The 22,133-nt window shown below is 40.1% G+C and overlaps 1 protein-coding gene across 3 annotated transcripts in view; it reads right to left on the reverse strand.

Moving 5' to 3' along the window:
• Positions 1–2,461: 2,461 nt before the first annotated feature.
• fgf12a (fibroblast growth factor 12a) overlaps positions 2,462–22,133 on the reverse strand; it is a 35,352-nt gene continuing 15,680 nt past the window's right edge. For all 3 annotated transcript variants that reach the window (XM_042427459.1, XM_042427457.1, XM_042427456.1), the window contains exons 2-5: positions 18,524–18,634; positions 13,073–13,176; positions 3,953–4,151; positions 2,462–2,861 (exon numbers count right to left, since the gene is read on the reverse strand). In XM_042427459.1, the coding sequence (XP_042283393.1) occupies positions 2,746–2,861; positions 3,953–4,151; positions 13,073–13,176; positions 18,524–18,634 (530 nt within the window). In that variant the 3' untranslated portion in view covers positions 2,462–2,745. The remainder of the gene's footprint in view (positions 2,862–3,952; positions 4,152–13,072; positions 13,177–18,523; positions 18,635–22,133) is intronic.

The following is a 22,133-nucleotide window of genomic DNA, read 5'->3' on the forward strand; positions in this document are numbered from 1 at the left end:
TTTCATACATCAATAAACCCCCCCAAAAGTGCTCTCCTTTACTGCTATTTTTACCGCCTGGCTTTTTTCATCCCTTTCAAATCCTCTCATTCTGCTGTCAACTGTAGACATTGAGTACATCCAATTTCATGCATTGCTTTAAGTCCACATGTATCTCATTTGCACCAATATAAACCTCTATAAAAAGATATATATGCTGGTCTTGCCTGTTGACTTTCAGTGTCACGTCTAATATATTGTATGTATCACTGTTATGCTGTAGGTGCTGTGGAACTAATCTACCGTTAGCTCTTGCAGGTAACTTGCACCAGCTATGGACCCAGGCCTCGGATGGAAGACCCTCCAAGATCCATGATGATATATCACTGCGATTTGCTCTGTGCAACTGAATGTGTGCTATTTTACTGTACATACCACCAACCGATTGTATGATTTCCAACCAGATGTAGGAGAGATGTGTAAACTCTCGCTAAAATACTGATTGAAACATTGCATAAACATTTGTTCTCACCATGAAATGAAACCAAGCTTACGTCAGCTCTTACAATCATGCGATGTTCATGCTTTGTCTCACCGCCTTCTAATTCCTTTTGTCTACCTTCCTAACCTGGCTAAGCTTAGCTGTACACCACCTTTAACAATAAAAACACCATTGACCCCATCCCGACCTCCTTAAACACCACACCTGTGGCCAGGCTTTGTGCAACGGGTGCTGGACAACGAGTGGCCAGCCTTCACGTCTGGCCCCATTCACGGAACAATTGTAGGACTTCCTGAGTTAGACAAACTAATTGGGGATTAGGAATGAGCTATGCAGGATACACCACGTACATGGTGTACCAGTCAATTCACCTTGTTTATACAGCCCTGTCAGCATGTTGATTTATGAAAGAGAAGCTTTCCTACACAATGCAGCAAATGGCTCATTTCATGGGTCACAAAACCAGGAGAGATGGATACTGTGTGGATTACCATGTCACAGAAAACAAACGGCAAAGACACTCTTGCCGAAATGGTAAGACATCCTCCTCAAACCTGGCTACATCCAGATTAACTGGCTCCTCAATGAGATGTTCTGCTTCCATTGTGATGGGAAAGTCTTTATGATTGAGTCCTTATTGAAAATATCAACAAGACAGGTCAAATGGATTATTAAACAGTCAGGCACCCTGTCCACCAGTGTTGAGAAATCTCTAATGCAATAAAAAGGAACAGAAATTGAAGAACTTCTTGAAAACGAGTCAAGACATATTTTCACTGCCAGGCCTGCCAAAACCACCCTTTCTCTTGCTTAGAAAATACAGCTGAAGAACTATTTCATGATTTGTCCGTAAAGTTCAAAAGCATGAATACCGTTATATAGTTATACTTTGAGAGTTGTTGTTATAGCCTAGTTAACAGCAGAGAAGGGGTCTGTGTTTCTTGAGGTGCAAATGTGAAGTGACCAAGTGTTTTTGGTCATGGCTCATAGTGCTGATGCTGGTCATTATTTTCCTCTCAGCTTCTGGAGAGAATACTAGTCTTTGCCATTTTAGACAAGTTTGGACATCTCTTCACCTAAAACCTAATAATCCTTGCAAATGTTAAAGATTATATTGAAGCTATATCAAAACAGTTTTCCTTTTGTTCTGACTTTTGCCTACTTGTACAACTTTCTTCATCAGTCTTCTCTATTGACCATCACACCATCCGCAGAGATGTGCAGTCAGGTTGTTATTACTATTTTTTAGAGACATACTAGACTGCTCTCTATTATATTGCTTGTATCAGCCCTGTCCAGTCACACAGGACATGATAGGGGAGTTCATGTTAGAGCACGTGAAACAGCCCTATCTGTTCTATTAGTCACACTTACAGTACACACCTGAGTAAATTACATCCCACCCTTAAGCACTCTGTTTCCATTGGAGTCCAACACAGAGAACTGTCAAATACATTCAGTCTTACCCTCAGACCAGAGCAGGTAGTGCGACAGTGCATTCAAGATCAATCTGTGAGAGGAAAAAAAAACAAAAAAAACAACATAATATTTGAAAAAAATACTTTCTTTAGTCTCAAAAAGCCAAAAGAAAGCCAGAATAATCATGGTAGTAGCTGTGATGATACAATCAACAGATAAGTAATGATGATGATATAGTTATTATTGACAACAATAACACAACAAAGCATAGGAGAGTGCAATAGCATTTAGAAAAAAAAACTCAATGTATGAAAATTGAACATGTATTAAAGCTTGTTTTTCACAGCATAAATTGGAAATGATAGATATTTGTATTTGTGTGAAGAGAGACCACCATTCCTTTGTTTATCACAGCTTTTTCTCTTTTTTTTGCATAAAATGTTGGTCAAGTCCTGATTGAAAATGTGTGTGTGTGTATATATATATATGTGTGTGTATATATGTGTATATATATATATATACATATACATATATATATATATATATATATACATACACACACACACACACACATACATACACATACATATATACATATATATATATATCCTCTGGTTTCATATTAATTCATCTAAAAGTTGTCACAGGCAAGAGTTCAGTTTTTGTTTTTGTTGTCATGGGTTTACAGTAATTGCTCCTCATCGTCGTCCCAACTCCCTCTTTTTTCAGAGGGGATGGTGGTGCGTAATTGGGGGGGGAGGAGGGGGGGGGGGAGTTTTCCTATGGCCCCTCCCCCTGAGTCAGGATGAGGCCACGCCCCCAGTTGGAAGCCCCTCCCCCTGCTGCTATGTGGAGTCCTGATTGACAGCTTTCCCTCCGTTCATGGTGGGAGTCCCTGAGCTCTTCCTGGAGCGGTGCTTGTCCTCTATCTCATGCAGTGACGGCTCCCTATACATACAAACTATGGCGGAGATGTAAAGAGAGGGGAGAGAAGAGGAGGGGAGAAGAGGGGAGAGGAGAAAGGGGACAATGGAGGGCAGATTGGAGAGATGGATGTGCAGACAGAGACAAGGTCAGGTGTGAGAGGCTGGGACAATTACACCAGGCGGGAAGGGATAAGACAGGGAACTAGGGCCATGTCAGCACTTTTTCCTATCACATTGCTTAACAAGTTTTCATGATAATATCTATCACACTCACTAGCTCACTAAGAAACACATTAGAGGTGATATTTAAAAATAAACTTCTACCAATGACACCTAAAGAAATGTTAAATGGCCGGCAAAACAATAGACTTTACGGAATAATTCAACATTTTGTGAAATATGCTAATTTGCTTTCTTGCCGAGAGTTAGATGAGAAGATCAATACCATTTGCATGCATATGTTAAGTATGAGCAGGCAAGAGACAGTTAGCTTAACTTAGCATAAAGACAAGGGGAAACAAGGGGAAACAGCTAGCCAGGCTCCGTCCAAAGGTAATATCTGCCACTAATTTATATCTTTTTTGTTTGATCTATGCAAAAACTGAAGTGTAAAAACAACAAGTTGTGGATTTACCACCACTTCTTACATATTTTTTTGCATACACACGAGAGTGATATAGATTTCCTCGTCTCAGCAAAAAGTATATTTCGGAAAGTGTCAAAATACTCCTTTAAAGTGTGATCAGATCCTACACCTGTTGTTATTATTTCTGCACACATTAAACATGAATTTAAAAGACAACACAGCAGGTTTTTAGCCTATTAACTGCAAATGTGTATACTTAAAGTGACTACCAACTCTTTAACAAACTATGGCATACATAAAATAGTGTTCTTCCTTAACACTGTTTTCCATAAATTTTAGTGATGAAATTGAACTTGCATGAGAATAAATGGACAGAAATGCCATTGCCAGAAGACGGTTTGTTTAGAAAACTTTTCTTGTCACTTAAGGACTGTAATATCTGATATTGTCTTCTGCCAAATGTCAATATTTTAAATGCAAGAATTAAACATTTAATTCCAAACTTTTCATTGTGATATTTTTCTATAAGCTTTCTCATACCTTCAATGGGCCTGGGCACAAAGTGCGACGAGGGCTTAGTCTTCTTGACCCGGTTGCCTTTCATGACTTGTCCTTCCTTGGTGAGGCCAAGGAACCAGGCCCGGCCCGACTCCTGCTGCCGGTACACAGTGGACGAGTAGATCACATAGTAGTTCTCGAAAACAGACTCCTTGAACTTACACTCCGGCGTGAACATCTCCTGCAAAAGGAGAGAGTGAAAAATATAAACTATGTGCATATAAGCTCACAGATATAGATATAGATAAATTAATGCATGCATATCCATACCAAAGACACATGCACACATAAACAGCAAATAAACAGAGGGACAATTTGAATGAAGACTCAATTAAGAAAAAAAAAAAAGCAATATCTGCTTCACTCTGCCAATATTGGCTCTCATCACTAGCATGTGCACATTGCCAAGGTCAGTAAACATACTGTGTTGGCACACACACACATACACACACACACACACACACACATATCCTTGGAATTCAAATAATGAGAATGATAGTCTTATTAGAATAATGGTGAACAATGGAAGATTTTTATCTCTCAGTTTCATTATCAAAGCAGCAAGTCAAGGAGAAAGTCAAGGGGAAACACAGGAGGTGGAGAGGAATGACAGGAAAAATGAAAAGATCCAGATATTGGATACTCCGCCGGGAAAAGGAACAGTGCCAGATTATTGCTATGACAATGCAACAGACAAAACAATGCTCTTGACTCGCTAATCCATAACAAACCTAAGCTGCAGCAATTTGGGCATTTTGTTCATATTTTAATGAGGATAATGGTGGCACTGACCTTTATATTGGCAGGACAAAGACTGTGTCTTTACTTTTCCCAAACAAAATCTATATTTAATAAAGCAGGTGAGCTGATTAAGGTGTTCTGACAAGATGACAAGATGGATGCCAACCTTATCACCTTCGTCCCTGCTCTCCTCTTCCATCTGAATGCTTCGTGACTGCAAGAGGCTAAATTAAAAACTAACGCCAGTCAGTTTGAAGAGCAGGGAAGTCGTGTGTGTCCAAAATAGATGAGCGTGATGTGGAACAGCTGGCTTGGTGGATGTTGTGCTGTCTGAGTTTAGGCAGACTTCACACTGTATGTGTGTGTGTTTGGCTGTCGGTGCTGTATTTCATTCATTAATATCTCCTGCAGGGTTCTGTACCCTTTTAAGGTTGTCCATCTGACTGACAGCCCAATTCGGCTTCCCGCTGGAGGTGACTGTTTACGTGTTTGTGTGTGGGTATACAGTATGTGTGTGTGAGAGAGGGAGAAGTAGAGAGTAGGAGAGTCTTTAAAAGAGTGAAGTATAAAATTTAATTATGTTTAAGAATTGGGAGATATTTTCTCAGTTTCCTGTTGTACTATCTAGCCATACAGATTTTGATTTTGGTTTAATTTGTCAGAGGTTTTGGAGATACGAGTCTCTGAAATTTCAACCTCCACTCTGATACGATGGAGGTGAGTGGAATTTGTTTGGGATGCTTTCCAAAAACAGAAAAAAGATTATCCGAACATGGTGGATAACTTTCATTGGGATTACTTTCTATAGAAGAAGTCCCTGCATGTTCTGTGGATTCTCCAGAATAACAGGCACACTAATTCTGAGACGTGCTGCAGTTGTCCAATAATTTTTAGATGCTTTGAACGCAACAAACAAAATGTCATCCATATCCATTGTACTGGATTATAGGCAGACATCTTTGAGAAGGATATCACAAAACCTGGGCAAATTAAACCTAAGCCATCTAGATGGCTGGTTACACTAGTACACTGGTGAGGAAATGTGTTTTGTTTATTTTTTTGGTAATTTGGGTGAATTGACCCTTAAAAACCTTAAAGCATACCATGCAGCATGAATGGATTTTTTTGGCCACTTAGAGGCAGCACAACAAGCTGTGAACATAACACTGACATATTAGCTTATAAAGTTGTTATGGCATACGTGTTAGCAAACACTTGCCTATTTACACATACAGCATACACGGAGCAAAGTTATTCATCCCAAGTCATGTTTCCACCTAATATTCACTCTCCTTTTAGCTGTGTTTTTCCTCTCCACCAACCAACTCCTGAGAAAATTATCTAGTGCCAAATACTCTACTATAATGGACCATATTGATATATATTGCTGTAAAACTAATGAAAACTCAATTAGTAAAAAACTCCACTATGTTCACCAGTTAGTCAAAATCTTGATCAAAATGCTGAGCACATAACCAAAAACATAAAACATAAAACCAACTGCAGAGCCGGTTGATAATTTTGTGGATTCATCACTATGATTGACAACATTCACATTACACTCTGTCATTTGACCCCTTGTTTATGTAAAAATGTTGATTAGTGCAGCTTTAAAAACATAAAGTCTGACATATGCTGTTTAAAGAGTATGTGTATCTGGGTCTTTGCACGCATAGTTCAGCAAAATGAGTCACAGTCTTTAAGTATCACCGCCCATTTATAAGACACAGCAGTCATAGCAGGCTGTGTAAAGGACTCTGGGAAGGTGAGGTCACATGGCCAGCAGTGTGGAAACGTCTCACTGGTCAGCAGGAAGGAGGACAAGCTTTGTGGTGAGCTGGCAGTGGAGTTTATCTGGGCCTGCTGACACACTGTCAAACAGCAGACATCTCTCTCTCTGTCAGGGTGCTGGGGGTCTTGTTGTGCCTGTCTGGCTGTCGTTGTGTTTGTGTGTGAACATATGTGTTTGAGGGGGAAGGGGGCAGACATTGATACATTACACACCAGCAGGCTTTGTCCCTTCTTCATCTGTTGTGAACCCAAATCAGGTCGAGTACACATACACACCCACACAAACACGTAAATGTACTCTACTATCCAACTCATCACAATCAGCCCCTTTGCTTCACTAACACAGCTGTAGAATCTCCTCCAAATTTGTCCACAAGGACAACACTCTGTTACTGTCTATGAAAAGGCTTGGGGCAGTTTAGAAAGTACCCTACCTCTAGCTTGGGAATGATAGGGGTGGAATGTAAGTGACTTTGAAGTCACTTACATTGTTTGCGGATGACTGGGTAGAAATATGAGGTGACGAGACAGGGTCGGAGTCTCTTGTGATTAATGGGATCTCCTTAATGGACATGTATGAACCACAGAGCCACACAGGGAGGGAAACGCACACACAAACTCAATGCGGCACACATGCTCTCACACATTAAAATGCACACCAATAGGTTTACCCTGTCGCTTCCGCTGCCAGGAATACATAATTGACCAAAGTTGTTACCGCCACCAAACAAGGGAGGAAAAAAAGACGTGCCACATTCCAGGGCTAACAGGCTGTGCTTAGTGATAGTAAACCAATTACAAGGACACCTATTTATATTCTGTGGTGATATGAAGGAGAAAGGCGAAGGACTTGTTAATAAAACTGGGCATTTGGGATTGCTCACACGCTACCATTAGAGGCCTCAGTGGGGAGCTAAAGATAAATAAACTTAGGAGTGCAGCTGAGACCCAGTGGACAAACACCAGGAAACTGGAGACAGAATATTAATGTTTTAGTACAAAACTATTTACTTTTTTTTTTTTTTTAGGTTGCTACCTGAAATTTTCCTCATTCACTTGTTTGAAAGGGACAGAAATTAGCCCATAGGCACAGATCTTACTGTAAACAGGGTAATAATTTAAAGGTACCCTGTGGGGATTTGACCACTCTAACATTTTGAAACGCTTGTTCCCATTTCATTTATATCTCATGCTCTGCTAGCACACACATGAGGAACACATGCACATCCATGACCAAGCAAGTGAAGCCATTTCTGCCCACTGCACAGGGTAGTAATGCAACTATGTACATGCATAGTGTGCATACAAGCTGTAAAACACAAAGGAAAAGCAGACAAACATTTAAAATAAGATGCAAAGAAAAGTTAGTTAACATGTTTAAGACATCATAATTAATGTTAGAAACAACTCATAAGTTGCTAGCTAGGCCTTCATGTCAAATTGTCAAATGTGACAGTAGAAGAAACTGGAAATCACCCCAAAGATTGGTCATATCTATCAAATCAAAGGAGGTCTATATGACAGTTGTAAGCTATTGGAGTAATTGACAGTTGGTAGTAGTAATGTGCCAAGGAATGTAGCAATGCGCTAGCAAAAGTTTGGGAGCAAGAACTGGCCAATGCTAACTATTATTGTAAACAATGAGGGTTTCAAAATATTCAAACTGGCTTTGCAAATGTTTCATGAAGAAGGAAATGCTTTCAACATATTTGGTAGGGCTTTATAGGTGAGAAACACTCAAAATACACGTGTAAACTGAAAAATCGTATCACAGTAAGGTCCACTTTCTAGCTTTTTTCTGAGCTTAACTTAGAAGAAAATTCCATGGGATATTTTTACTGTAATCATTTTGTAATAGTGGGTGTCATTGTTTCTCTTTTCGTTTCAGAGAAACAGATGACACCTTTCACTGTGGACACTTTAGGCACACATTAGGGGGTTGATGAGTGTATTTCTGTGTTGGTGGCTGATGGAGGGTGGGTGATAGGGTGCGGGTGCAGGAAATGTAAAATGAAACGAAAAAGAAGAGCAAGACGTAATGGGTATGACACAGGGTTGCCAACAAAACTGGGTTGAACGCATTCTGAATCCAAAATTGGTTTCTGGCTCCATCAGAGGAGAGAGGCATTAAGGAACCCTGCTGCTGCCGACAGGCGTTGTTTGACTTTGGATAGAGATGCAGAGGATATGGGAAGGACCTCCATTTAAATATGGGCCTGAGCCACTGGTGTATCTGAGAGAATTGGCCTCACTGAGAATCCCCGGCCTGCCATGGAACTCCCGAGGAGCTCATTATTATTCGGGCAGATATTCAGGTCGGGGATTGTCTAGACTTAGTACTTACTTAAACTAAAAAACTCTTTTTTTTTCTTTTTCTGTCCTGTCCTCCCCTGCCTATTTATGTTTTTCTCTGTCTTACTCAGAAAGTCGATTACTTTGGTTCTGTATTTTCCATCCTTAATGTCTTCCAGAAAGGACATTAATGGTTAATAGCTAAAATCAAATCACAAACACATTCTAATGCTCCATTGGTCATAGAGAAAAATATTGACTGAGCCAAACACTTCATTTCTCTCTATGTACAGTATGTATCATTCTGCTCATGTCCTGCTCTTTACTCTCTCTCCTCTTTTTTTCTCTCTTTCCCTTCAGAGAGCACTTACAATCCATTATCTGTCATTAGCATTGTCCACACATACATGCAGCTGTAGAATGTGCAGGCACACGAGCGCAGGAACAGTTATTCAAATTATGATTTATTAGACTGACAGAAAATTAATCGCCAACAATTTTGATAGTCAATTTGTTGTTTGTTGAGGTCATTTATCAAGCAAAAATACCAAACACTGGCTATTACCAGCTTCTCAAATACAATTTGAAGATGTCACCTTGGGCTTTTGAAATGAGAATTTTAACCATTTTCATTTTATAGACATAAAGCAATACACTGAGAAAATAAAAAAAACTAATCATTAGTTGGAGCCCTATCACTTCCTTCCAACTTCTAAGTCAACACAACAACAACTGCTCATAGAACCATTTTGTTCTTGAGAGAGAAAGACACTGGAGGGGGGAAAAAGACATATTCACAAATGCCTATTATCATTTATCACACACACCAAATCTGAAACTCTCCCCTGACCTTCCACATTAACTCCATCTCACTCCTCCCTCAGGGCCTTCAGTAAAGCTTTTACTGCGACACATTATTTATTTTTCTGTGACATAAATAAGAAGCAGTAAAATTAGCAGCTGATTAAAGAAAGAGTAAGAACAGTTTAGAGGCCGCTGTGAATAAGACAGATAGATAGATAGATAGGTAGATAGATAGATAGATAGATAGATAGATAGATAGATAGATAGATAGATAGATAGATAGATAGATAGATAGATAGATAGATAGATAGACAGACAGACAGATAGATAGATAGATAGATAGATAGATAGATAGATAGATAGATAGATAGATAGATAGATAGATAGGGAGAACAGTGGTTACTGCTGTGCAGTAAACTAGGTCATATTGAGAAGTGTTATAAATAATGGAAGGGAACTCTTCATTGTAGATGCTCAGCCCCCACGTACTTCATCGCTAAACACTCCACACAAGCGTTATCACCCTGCTCACCCATGACTACATCAGCTTCCAATCAGCAACGGCCTCAACAGTGAGCTCTGCACTCCAGGCAAGAAAAACCAACCAGCAACCAACATGTCTTGACCACTTAATTGATCCACAGTAACAGTAAATTGACTACACTAATTACCTGAAACCTATATGAACGACTGAGAGAAAGACTTCTAAAACTCGCATTGCAACACGACAACTTTTCAGACTCATCCTGGTAACTGACACACAGAAGAGAAAGCCTGTCGCATTCCCTCGCTAACAAGACAGTGCAAGGAAGCAGGGAGAGAGAAAAAAGAAAAAGGGAGGGGGTGTTAGAGAGGTAGGAGGATATCCCTCAGTAATTATCTCCCGAGGGGGACCGAGGGAGAGAGCTGTGCATCTCTGCTCTCAGATGTTAGGAAGACAAAACAAGTCAACAAAAACAAGCAGTTTTATAGTTATGAGAGGCAAAAGAGAGTTATGAGAGGCAAAAGAGAGAAATGAAAACCCTGGAGGAGAGAGAGAAGAGTGAGAGGGGATGAGATAAGGAGGTAGGGAAAAAAAAAAATTAAGACCTGCACAAATAATAATAACAATAAATGTGGGTAAGTATGAGATATGAAAGTGAAGGACTTATTTTATGGCTGTGATTGCACCATGGAGGTTGTCATAAAAGTGTGAATAAAAAACAAAAATGTTCCCAGTTTGAGTCTTATTGAAACACTTAAAAAGTTCTCACACTGTCTATAACTTACATAATCTGTACTGATAAATTAAGTGGGTAAATAATGAGAAACAGTGAGAGAAACCGGCTATCTGCGCTTCCATCCAGTGTTTTGCATGTTACTTTAAGCTTTTTATGAGCAATCTGTGGCTCTCCAAGCCTCCCTGTGATCCAGTCTACCAGCCGCATTTTCCTAACCAGTGCATGCTGATATCCCATGCTTCACATCTGAGCAACTGGACCTCCTCCATATGGCCAGGGAGGGCATTCACTCTGTGTCTTTAATTAAAATGGCCTTTCAACTGTTACTGCAAAAATGTCTCGCCTTCTGACAAACACTCCCTTTGCTTCTGATATAAAGGTCAACAATTTGTTCCACCGCCCATAAAAATGATGATTAAAAGGATAAATGGAGTGTAATGTTTGTCAAGATGAAAGCTGCCATTTGACACTAAGGTACTGAATCACTTTTAATTAATAATAATCATGTACTGTGACGCAAATGATGATTTCATCGAGGGTGGGTGTGCATGTGGGGGGTCAGACAGCGTCCCTAACAAGGAGTTGATTTCGTAAATTAAAAGATTGTTGTCTGGGCACTGTTAAACTTTAATTAGAAGTAGATGTGTGGGTGGAGGGTTATTATAATCCTTATAGTAAAGCAGTGGATTGTGTGCTTTGTTTATGAGCCTTTAGTTATGAATGAATCCGTCTATGAGTCATAACAGCCTGCACATTTATCGTACGTCCCTCTCACTTGTAAGTGCTCATACATCTGTTGAGGCACTGAGTTGCACAAGTTGTACTGAGTGAGAATTCCCTTAGAATAATGGCACTGAATTCACTAGACTTCCCTTGAATTATTCAAGTGCACATTTGAAAAAAAAAATGCAGCATGTACGCCATTTATTTGGTCTATGTCAAAATGTTCTCCTGTCTCACAGTAAAGCTGCTCCCTTATCAATAAATGTAAGTTGCAATACAACAGATGCTGGCTCACTGTGTCCTTCAAGGATTTTATGAGTGTTTTCAAAAAAGTTTGATGGGCAGTTTGTGAATTCCAGCTCCTGCCAGTCGTTTGTCGTGGCTTTCTGGCAATCAGACCGCCGCCACAGTGTCCCTCAGCAGAGATTTGTTGGTAACAGAACCCTCACATCCTCTTCTTTCTTCTGTAACACCATCTTCAGTTAGATTAGGAGCCAATGCGACTGGAGGTTATATAACTATGCCAACTAGGGATATCTTCCTGTCTCCATACTGTATCTCTGTCTATGCCCCCACCCAATTTCTCTCCTGCTCTCTCTCTCACACACACACACTCTCTCGCCCTCTGCAACTCATTTCCACAAACGTGCTCCAGTAGCACGTCTTCATCCTCAATGCAAGCAGCTACGACTTAACGTTTTCTCCGACTGACATCCGTGACTCTGTCCACCCCCGCCTGTGCATCTGCTACCCACACTTGCCTATATGCTTCTCACATCTTACACTGCAAAAGAAATCCATCCTTGCAATATTTACTCCCCCACTGAGCCTTGGATGTATTTTTATAACCCAAAGGAGTAATTCCATTAATGCTGTGAGATAATTCAACTTTTTTTCAAAGCAACTTCAACTTCTAAACTTTAATAACCATGCAGAACGTTTGGGTAATATAAAAAATGACACATGATTCAAATTAATTCCTGAAAGAAAAAGTTACGTCAGAAAAAAAGTGAAAACATTTCACAGCTAAGACTGCATTAATATAAAAAGGATATCTTTGCAGTGTAGTATTCTTTCATAGCAGCAGGAAGCCTGAATAGAAATCAGGATGAAAGCTGAACAAAGCAACATCATCCACATCAAAAGACAATGAAATTCAATGGGATTTCTCTTCATGGCTGCTACATAACGAGCCTCCGTTAGTAGCCAGTAAAAGAAGAAGAAGCAGTTTTAAAAAGAGCTGAGCACTGAACTTGATGTCAAATTAAATGTAAAACATACGCAGTGCTGCTTCAACAACAAAGGGGGGGTAATAAGTGCTGCACGGCAACACAAAGGCACATCTGAAGGGCTCTTGAATAGAGCAGAGATGAAAGGGTTTGGAAGGGCTGAGTATTTGCTGCAGTGGGATATTAAAAGAGACAACAAAAAGAACAAAACGCAACACGTGTTAAAGAGCGAATACACATGCTGGTTATGCACACACGTGCACAACCTTACAGTGCGACCGGTGCAAGGGGTTGTATCTCACCGAGCTGTAGAGCATGCCCTCGCCATTCATGGCAATGTAGAAGCCACTCTTCACCCCCTGGATCGCCACCACTCTCAGACCCACAGGAATAAGATTAAACAGGGCTGCAGAGCAGACAGAGTGAGGGATAGGAAGGGAGGGAAGGAGAGACAGAGACAAAGAGACAGAGACAAAAGAGAGACATCAGAGACAAAGGACAGAATAGGACAATTGAGTTTTCCCTGAACTCTTGTAGACACGACAGCCTCTGATCTCTTTTCTTTGGCCATGTGTCAGCAGTAAAGTGAATAGTACAGGACACAGACAATGGAAACACTGAAGCACCTCATTATAACAGTGACGCATTAAAGGAATAGTTTGACATTTTGGGATATAGGCTTATTTGTTTTCTTGCCGAGATAGATGAGAAGATGGATACCACTCTCATGTCTGTAGGGGGAAACAAAAAGTAACAAAATCAGCTTACAAACACCTCTGAAGCTCACTACATGATATATCTATTTTTTTTAATCCATACAAAAACCAAAGTGTAGGTGAAAAGGATTGCTTCTCAGGACAAGGACAGCAAACTTCTCTGACAGATTTGCAGCTTTTAATAGTGCAAATGGAGAAACAGCACAAAAACCAGAGGATAAAAAGGACATGTTGTGCTTTCAGGGAGGGTTATGTGTCAGACTATTTCTTGGCTGGACGCAGTGACTCCTTGGACTCTACGCAGGTTGCCTGGCAAGCTCAAGGTAATGACAACACTCGAAGAAGTCGCTGTGTCTGGCCAGGAAATAACCCAGCATGTTACCCCTCCTAATACAGTGTATTTCCCAAATGTCAGAGTATTCCTTAAATGTTAAAGCAAAAATACAAAACTTCCTGGTGGCAGGTAACTGAAATGATGTATGGCAGAGCAGAGCATTCAGGACATCAGTGTTTTATATGAACAGCTACAGTATAGCTGATTTATTTCAATCAGGCAGCACTTTTGATTTCAAGTATCACCTGATGACAGAGTTTGAGACAAACATTTATATGACTTTGTATTGGACATCTGCATAGAATTGAGCAATATAGCAGCACACATTCAACTATGGTAAATGTGCCATCCTTAAAGCCTCTGATAATTTGGTTTGGTTTTCAAAGTTTTTCTCTGTAACATTAGATATTTATAACTAAATGATTAACAATCAACGTTGGAGAGTTCAGAGAAAAAACACTTATTAGGTCTATTATGTATTTAAAGTTTAATAATCAGTTAATCAATATTCAGCTAATCTGCTTCATCAGGATGGTTCGGGTTTGGTCTGATCGGATTTGACTGACAGTAGCCTGGCAACATAAGCAAACAACCCCACAGTGGTCATCTCATTTTGATTGATATTACTGAATTACTGAATTGGTTCGCGGATGCATGTGACATCACCTTTTTTCCAACCGAGCCACACTGAATTTAAAGTAGTGAGAGGAGCAGCAATAAAACAGCAGACAGACAGAAATATCTGAAATATATGTGAAATATGCAAAACTATTGTTAATGTGGCAGAAAATAGTGTGTTGACAAGGAGCCCGTCAATCATAGTCAGACACTGATGGAGAAAATTTCTTTCTGGCACCTTCAATGTGTCATAAAACCATGCTGCTGCCACCAAATTATGATATTTTAACAAAAAATAAGCAACGTTTTTAGCTTTGTGGTAGAGGTGCAGCATGTAGTGTCAAGTAGAACCAGAAGATGACCCAAACTCAGATAACAAATTAATCGAATTATTGTTTATCAGTCATCCAGGTCATTGGTTATCTAGAATTACTAGATTAGAGGCAACTGTACTTGTCTCTGAGAGGCAAGTCTCTTGTCTCTTACGTTTGACTTACTATCTCTATATATGATTTACTGTTATCTCTGTAGGTTAGTGCGACTGAATCTGAGGACAGGACTGTGACTTTCATGGGCTCTAGTCTGGGATGGTGTGGGGACATGTAGGCTCCCTGTATTGTTGGGATGATTGTTGTGCAAGTGGTGATGGGGACTATGAGATAAAGCTGGCAGGGACGAGAGGAGACGTGCCAACACGGGTCTGTCCTCAGAGCAGATTCAATTTCACTCAATAAATATCGACATGCTGCTTTCGCCTGCCAATGGTTTCAATCTGCCCTCAGGCCACTGGTGCAGGTGATACACACTGGCCACTCTTGCAGTTATGTATACCCTTGAGGCACATATGTTTGGGTTATAAAGGCAGAATATGAATCCATTAGTACCTTAAATTCTGTATTCTCAGGCCTCTCATTCTCTTATTTCTCCTCTGTCTCTTTTCTGTCATAGCTCACTCTTTCCCCTCTGTCTGTTCCCTCGCTCCTCTCTCCATTTGCCTTTCATGGCTGCTGCCTTTGTCGCTCCGATGACTGGCAATGTCTCTCACAGGCACCGTCCACAGTTCTGTCACGTATCACTAAAACCCAGGAGTGTTTCACTATAGAGCACCTCCACCTTTCCAAACATATTCTAGCTTTTTCTAAGCTGTCATACTTGCAATAGGGCCCTCAAAAAGACTCACCATAATAGCCTGGCTTAAAAAGTGGAAGGAGAAGAGAAAAAATGTGGTGCACTAGTACACTATTTTGCTATAATTATGATCTGCCATCCCTACTCTCATTTGCCTGCCAAAAAATTACACAACTGACAGGAGCAGTCATTCAGCTGCCTTCTAAATGTCCAGCTTTTTCTACTTGCAGCTCCAGCAGTTGATGGATTCCATAATTACAGCTGCACTGACTGCTGTTAGAGTACCTGATGACTATTCTGAAGACGATTCCTCTTCCCTTATACCCTCAATCCTATCTCTCACCAAGAAAAAGAGAGAAGCTAAGCTGGTGAAGAGATTTCCAGGGATCTTCTATCGTCAAAGGGCCAGACAAATGGGTTCAAATAAGCCAATAAAGCAAAATCCTTCAAATGGCAAGTCTTCCGGGGGAGCAGTAATCAGCTACAAGCAAATCCAGCAGGTAGGCTAAAGGAAGTCCATTTGATGTGAGGAATACTGGCGCAGCAGGAAATAAACCCTGCAGGAAGGTTTAGAGAAATACTGAGCCAAACTTCAAATGCCAAGGGCACGTCTCCAAATGAATGGGAGATGGGAGAGCTGGCATATACAGTAAAGGTACTCTGTGGGTTAGTATGTGTGATTATATAAAACATTTAACAATGTCTTAAATCTGTTTGCACTCTTTCTTCATGCCAGGGTTTATAAAGTAATTTAAATTTGTGGCTGCGTCTTCAACTAAAAAAAAAAATCTTGCTTCATCTCCATCCATCAATCAGAGACAGATGGAGTGTGAACGTCTGATACCACAGGTGTGTCATAACCAGCAATATCTTTCTGGAGCCTCAGTGTGCGCAGGTAATTACTGAAGGCGATCAACTGAAGACGATCAAATTAATAACTGTTCAAATTTGAACATGGGCGTTAATTAATCGAATGGTGTTTCACAGCCCTTGCAGTTAGTTAAGTGTAACCCTGCAGTCAGTCATGCTTACCACTTAATCAGTTTTACATATCTCTTACTATTAAAAAAAAAAAAAGATTTTATTAGCAGAATCCCATTCATTTTTTATGCATTTCTCCCACTGAAACAGTTTGCTGTGCTGTTGTGTCCTTCCACATCTAGTTGTCTTTCAGCACAGAAATGTAGCAAATAATGAAAAAAAATGGTATTGAAATGTACTCGGGGTTAAGGTCGCACCTAGTATGCAGGCTGCATCATGCTCCTCAATTCCATCGGTTCCACTGAACCTCCCCCTGAAAATAAATTACTGTATTCCATTTGCCACTGCCGAGGATGTTGCAGGTCAGATGGTGGCATGGTTCAAGGGTGGGGGTAATCTATTATTCTAATAATCTAGCTGGGCAATCAATACTTTAGTGCAAGACCTGAATACCAAATCTTCTTTCTTCTATTAATCACACCTTTTTTGTCTCTGTCTTCCACTCAAAACACTTCAAATTCCTTTCACTGAACCTCTTGCTCTCTTCTGCTTTCTTTCTGTGTCTTCTTTCGGACTGTCTCTTGAAGCTTGAGGCATCTCATATAGAGAATTATTCATTGGGTACAAACAGACAAGGTGGTATTTTTAGTTTCCTGTGGCTGAATTATTCACTCCATTCCTCCATCCCTGGGCTGGCGGGACTGCTTAACAAGAGGATTACTTAGAGGTGGGGAAACCCTTGCATACAACAAAAACCTGATCAGCCAAAACCTTTTTGACACAATTGGTGCCCACAAAACAGCAATGTGGAAAATGGAAATATGTGAATTTAATTCTCTTAACTTTTCTTAACTCCCCTATGCAGTAATCCTTTCCTTTCTGAAGACCCTCTCCTTGACTACTGTATAAGTGGTTCCCGCTGAGGGTCTATCTCCTCATAAAACATAAAACGTCGAGTGACAGGGAGAGACCGTTCTTTTCACCGCGTGACTGCTACGGTCCAGCAGCTTTGGCTCCGGCTGCCTTTAAGATTGGCAGGATGTTTTAGAGAAGAAAGGTCATGATTGGTTTCCTGTCTGGCTTTGCTCCAGACTGGGAGTGTCGTCATTATCGCTTTGATGACTATTCTCTACTGACATATATCTCTTACTTGATCCTTCACTTCCTGGGAAACTATTACATAAGCCTATATATTTTGATATATAAGATTCTCAACGGACTCTACTGATTTTCCCCTTTTCTGTTCCACTGGGGCACAAAAGGGGTGGGATAGCTTTAGGGGACTATACCCTGGGGACTATTTATCCACTGGTAGCCCAGTATGGAAAGTCAATTGGTGGTGAAATATTGCAAGTGGCTCGGGGAGTGATCTCTGTGACAAGGGAGCTGTGGGGCTACAGTTGTTTCAGGCGAAGGGTTTTTCCAGGAAGGAAATTCTGCTGTGATAATCACACAGGATTCAGAGGTAAATCAATCAAAACAATGTGACACGTACAATCATGCAGTGTACACAGTAGAAATGGTTTACTTAGTAAGGCCGGGGCAGGGATCCTGGAATTAATTTAATTTAGGCGTAGACACTTCAATACTAGATGGTCTATAAATATTGCATTTACTCACTGAAGGTATACTTTTGAGAGGACTGAATAAGAATTCATAAAACATCTGAGTAGGTTTTGACACATTTATATCTCATGCATGCTATTACATAACCGCATGCAGAAAAAAGGGTGTTCTGCCTTGTGGAGTTTGGTGAAAAGCTCCCTTTAACATACTGTTTTTTTGTTTGTTTGTTTTTTGTATTAATAATCATATTCCAGTGAGGACTTCTTAAATAATTTTGGCATCGGTTATATAAGAATTAAAAATGATAAAGCACAGCATATAAAATGTGGTAATATATTACATAACTAAGTGACTCATTGCCATTAAATGTTTTATGCTGGAAGCTGTAGCTTCCATAATGCTCCACTCACTGTTGTCGCTGTTCTCGTCCTTGCTGCCGTCGATGGTTCCATCCGGCTGCATCTGCAGGTAGAAGCCCTGCTGGCTGAACAGTCGTGTCACGATGCCTTTCAGCTGCGGCTCTGTAACACACACACACACGATACACACACACACACATACACACAAACCGTCGACCAAGCCACAGCCCCAACCCCACCAAGAATATGTCAGAATAACATTCTCATAATCAGAACAAAAACATACAAATGAGTGGATACCTGTGCCTTCAGCTAAGCGTTTGCAAACTCACAGCTGTTTCTATTAAGAAATTTCAACTGCTGAAATGTATTATAGAGAGATGTATCAAAAACATCAAATGTAATGCGTTAAATCAATTAAAGAAAGTTGGCAGTAGAGACTGGAGTGTACCACCAAAATACGTAGATCACATGACTTAATATATTTAAAAACTTTTATTGATGTGTACAAATCATTTTAAAATTGTATAATGTTCTCTATATCTAAATATTATCAATTAAATAATCACTTAAAATTTTACATTGAAAAAGTCTTGTTATTACTGGGGCACAATCCAGTCTCTGTACGTGCTTACTAGTAAAACTAGTTTTTAAAAAAAACTTCAAAGCATTAAAACCACTTTAATTATCTCTTATCAGCTGTTGAATATCAATAAGCTTGTGATGGACAGTTTGTAATGAGTCGTCTTGTGCACCCATGATCCCCAAAAAAGGGTAAACAACCGTTTGACTGGAGGACCTTTATGATGAAAACACCATGACAGGAAATCAATGAGAATGTTGTTACTTTCTCATAGTGTCTTACAGTATCTACCACAGAAAAATGATTCATTTTGCATCATTTGAAAACCCTTTTAAATTCACACTGTAATACACACTGACATGCCAATGGTTTCTTTATTTGGTATGAAGCAACTGTGCATTTTTTTTGGTTAGTATGACTGATATTCAATGAAATTCATCTCTTTACCAAGAGATTTTGAATTTTTACAGGCAACAAGTTTTCCCACGACTGATTCTGGTGTTATACTTCTTGACCTAAGGGAAACTGACCTAAAGTTTCTAGAGTTTTTTCAATGCAATAACCCTGAACCGACCTCCAACTCTGAGGCTGACATCTGGCGCCTGGCCAGGATGCTGCTACTGGCGCTCAACACTTCAGGGGAGCAGGTGGAAACAAGGATTAGCTCGGGGTAAAGAAAGCCTCTCGGCCCAACACGTCCTCATAATTAAACGACCACATAGGTCGATTGTACCATGCACTCCAGAACAACCCAGAGTGTTTTCTAATATGCTGCTTTCCAAAACTGTTAAATTACTGTTAAAAAATAATTATGTTTTCTGATGTGACAACGCTGTGGTTAAAGTCTGGTTAGGTTTACGCACAAAAACCACTCGGTTAGGGTTAGAGAAAGATCATATTTTGGGTCAAAATGATAACTTGAAACGTGGTGGTGGGTTAAAGTCACTACTTCCTTAAAGTTAGGCAACCTTCATTATCATAGCAACAGTAAACACCACGACAATCGTAGTTACGGTTTTTAAAAAACTGTCCTGACTGGCAGTTAGAAACGACACACTGGCTGTTGGAAACTGGAAGCAAAAAGCAGTCTCATGCAGCTAAGTCCACTTTTTGCCATTTATCCATCTAGTCATCCACCCAACCTGCACCCTCCTAATATGGAAATTTGTCACCTTATATATAGTACATCATCTGAACTGCGTCACCTCTCCGGGTCATAATTACTATAGCCACTAGATGGCGTCTGTCACTCAAACGTGACAATAGGTTGTTTTTGGCGACTGAATTTTCGACCTATACTGTCGTTTTTCTTGGAAGGACAGGCTACACAGCCTCAGGCAATGCCAGGAATAATGGATGTGTAAAAAAATGTGTTTATCTGAGGGTAAATGGAAGTGTGGTCTCGGTGGTGCGTCTAATGTCCAGCAGGTTTTTGATTTAGTGTAAAAGCAGCAGTCAGAGTGAGATGACACCATTAGTGTAAACCAGACTTGGGTTGTGGTTTTTCACAATGAAAACTTTGGAGGTAAAACAAGTATATTGTTTGCCAAATCTTGAAAAACACTTTGAGATTAATTAAACTAATTTTGAATGCAGATAAAATAAAAGATAGAGAGCATGTAATTCATGTCATGTTATTCTAAAGGTTTACTGTGAATAATGAAAGACTACAGTTGAACAGTAAAGTGTTGTTTTTGCAATGCAATGAGATTCTGAGACAAGCTCCATTGAAATCAGACAGCAAGTCAGATGCTGGATATTACTAATCCTTTGTTTATTGTCTGTCTGACAAAAGAAACAAATTATGCATTTTGTCACAATTGAATTGGTGCTTACTTTCATTTTATGTGCCTAAATCAACATTTGGTGGCTGAGAATGCTTGCTTTGCAAGCACACAATATGTTCCAATAAATGTTGTATGTGATTTGAATAAAAGAATATGAGCAAGCCTGACTGCCGTCCAAGGTCATAACAAGACTTGGAAGTCATGCAGTTCAGTGCAGTCCAGTCAGGCACATAAAACCCCCAAATGATTTGGCAGAGAGCAACATTTTCAAACTTGGTGTCCGGAGAGACAGATACAGATACAGTTAGATAAATCTGTCTTGAACAGCAGATGTTAAGTCTTTGCTTGAAAGCTGATCACTGCAATAATTACCACTCGGTTTATTTTGTACAATAGACAAGTGTGTGGAGAAAGGAGCCCATAGAAAAGACTTAGCTATGACCCCCAGCTAGAGTGGGTTTATGTCTGCTCAACTGTACATCATCCTGACCATCAATCCACAACTCACCTACCCCTGGGGTGGGACCATCAATTCCTGGGACAGGCCCTTCATCATCCATCACAGGCAGGGTGAGGAGAATGTGTGTGTGCCTGTGCATATGTGCTTATGTGTGTGAGTGAAAGCACATGGGAGTGTACACATCAGTAAATTACACGTGATAACTACACTTCCATAAATTAAGGCCTCAACGTGGGCCCGAGCCATCGCTGACGGTTCATCAGCTCCAATCATTTAGCAGAGTGTGTATTGTGTGTGTTTATGTGTGTGTGAGTGTAAACAGACTTCCAGCTAGACTCCGGAGTTTACAACACGTGTTTGTGCGTGAAAAAGGCCTTTCAGTGGCAACATATTGGACATCACTCTGTGTATGTGCAGCATGATGGCTGATACGACCTATTAAAATGTCAATAAAATTTACTTCATACCAATACAGAAGGACAAAAACACTTAGGTACGTTGACAAATGGTGTCATGACCATGAAATGGTGAATGATCACCTGTTCTGATATAGTGTTTGACAGGGAGAAACACATCATATCCATATACACCACTATACAATACAGTAAGGACCGCTACTACACTTACACAGCAGTACTTGACACATATTTACAGACAAAGGACGAGGAGCGAGGATAAAGACTGATCCAACATTGACTGACGAAGAAAATGAGGCAGAAACAAAATGAGAAGAGGCAGAGCCAAAGACAAGGAGAGGAGGAGACAGAGGAGCAACAAACGACTGGCTAGGAGAACTTTAGCTACTAGAAAAAAAGAAGGAAAAAAAACAGG

Source organism: Thunnus maccoyii, chromosome 12 (genome assembly GCF_910596095.1).
Source record: "Thunnus maccoyii chromosome 12, fThuMac1.1, whole genome shotgun sequence".
Lineage (NCBI taxonomy): Eukaryota > Metazoa > Chordata > Actinopteri > Scombriformes > Scombridae > Thunnus > Thunnus maccoyii.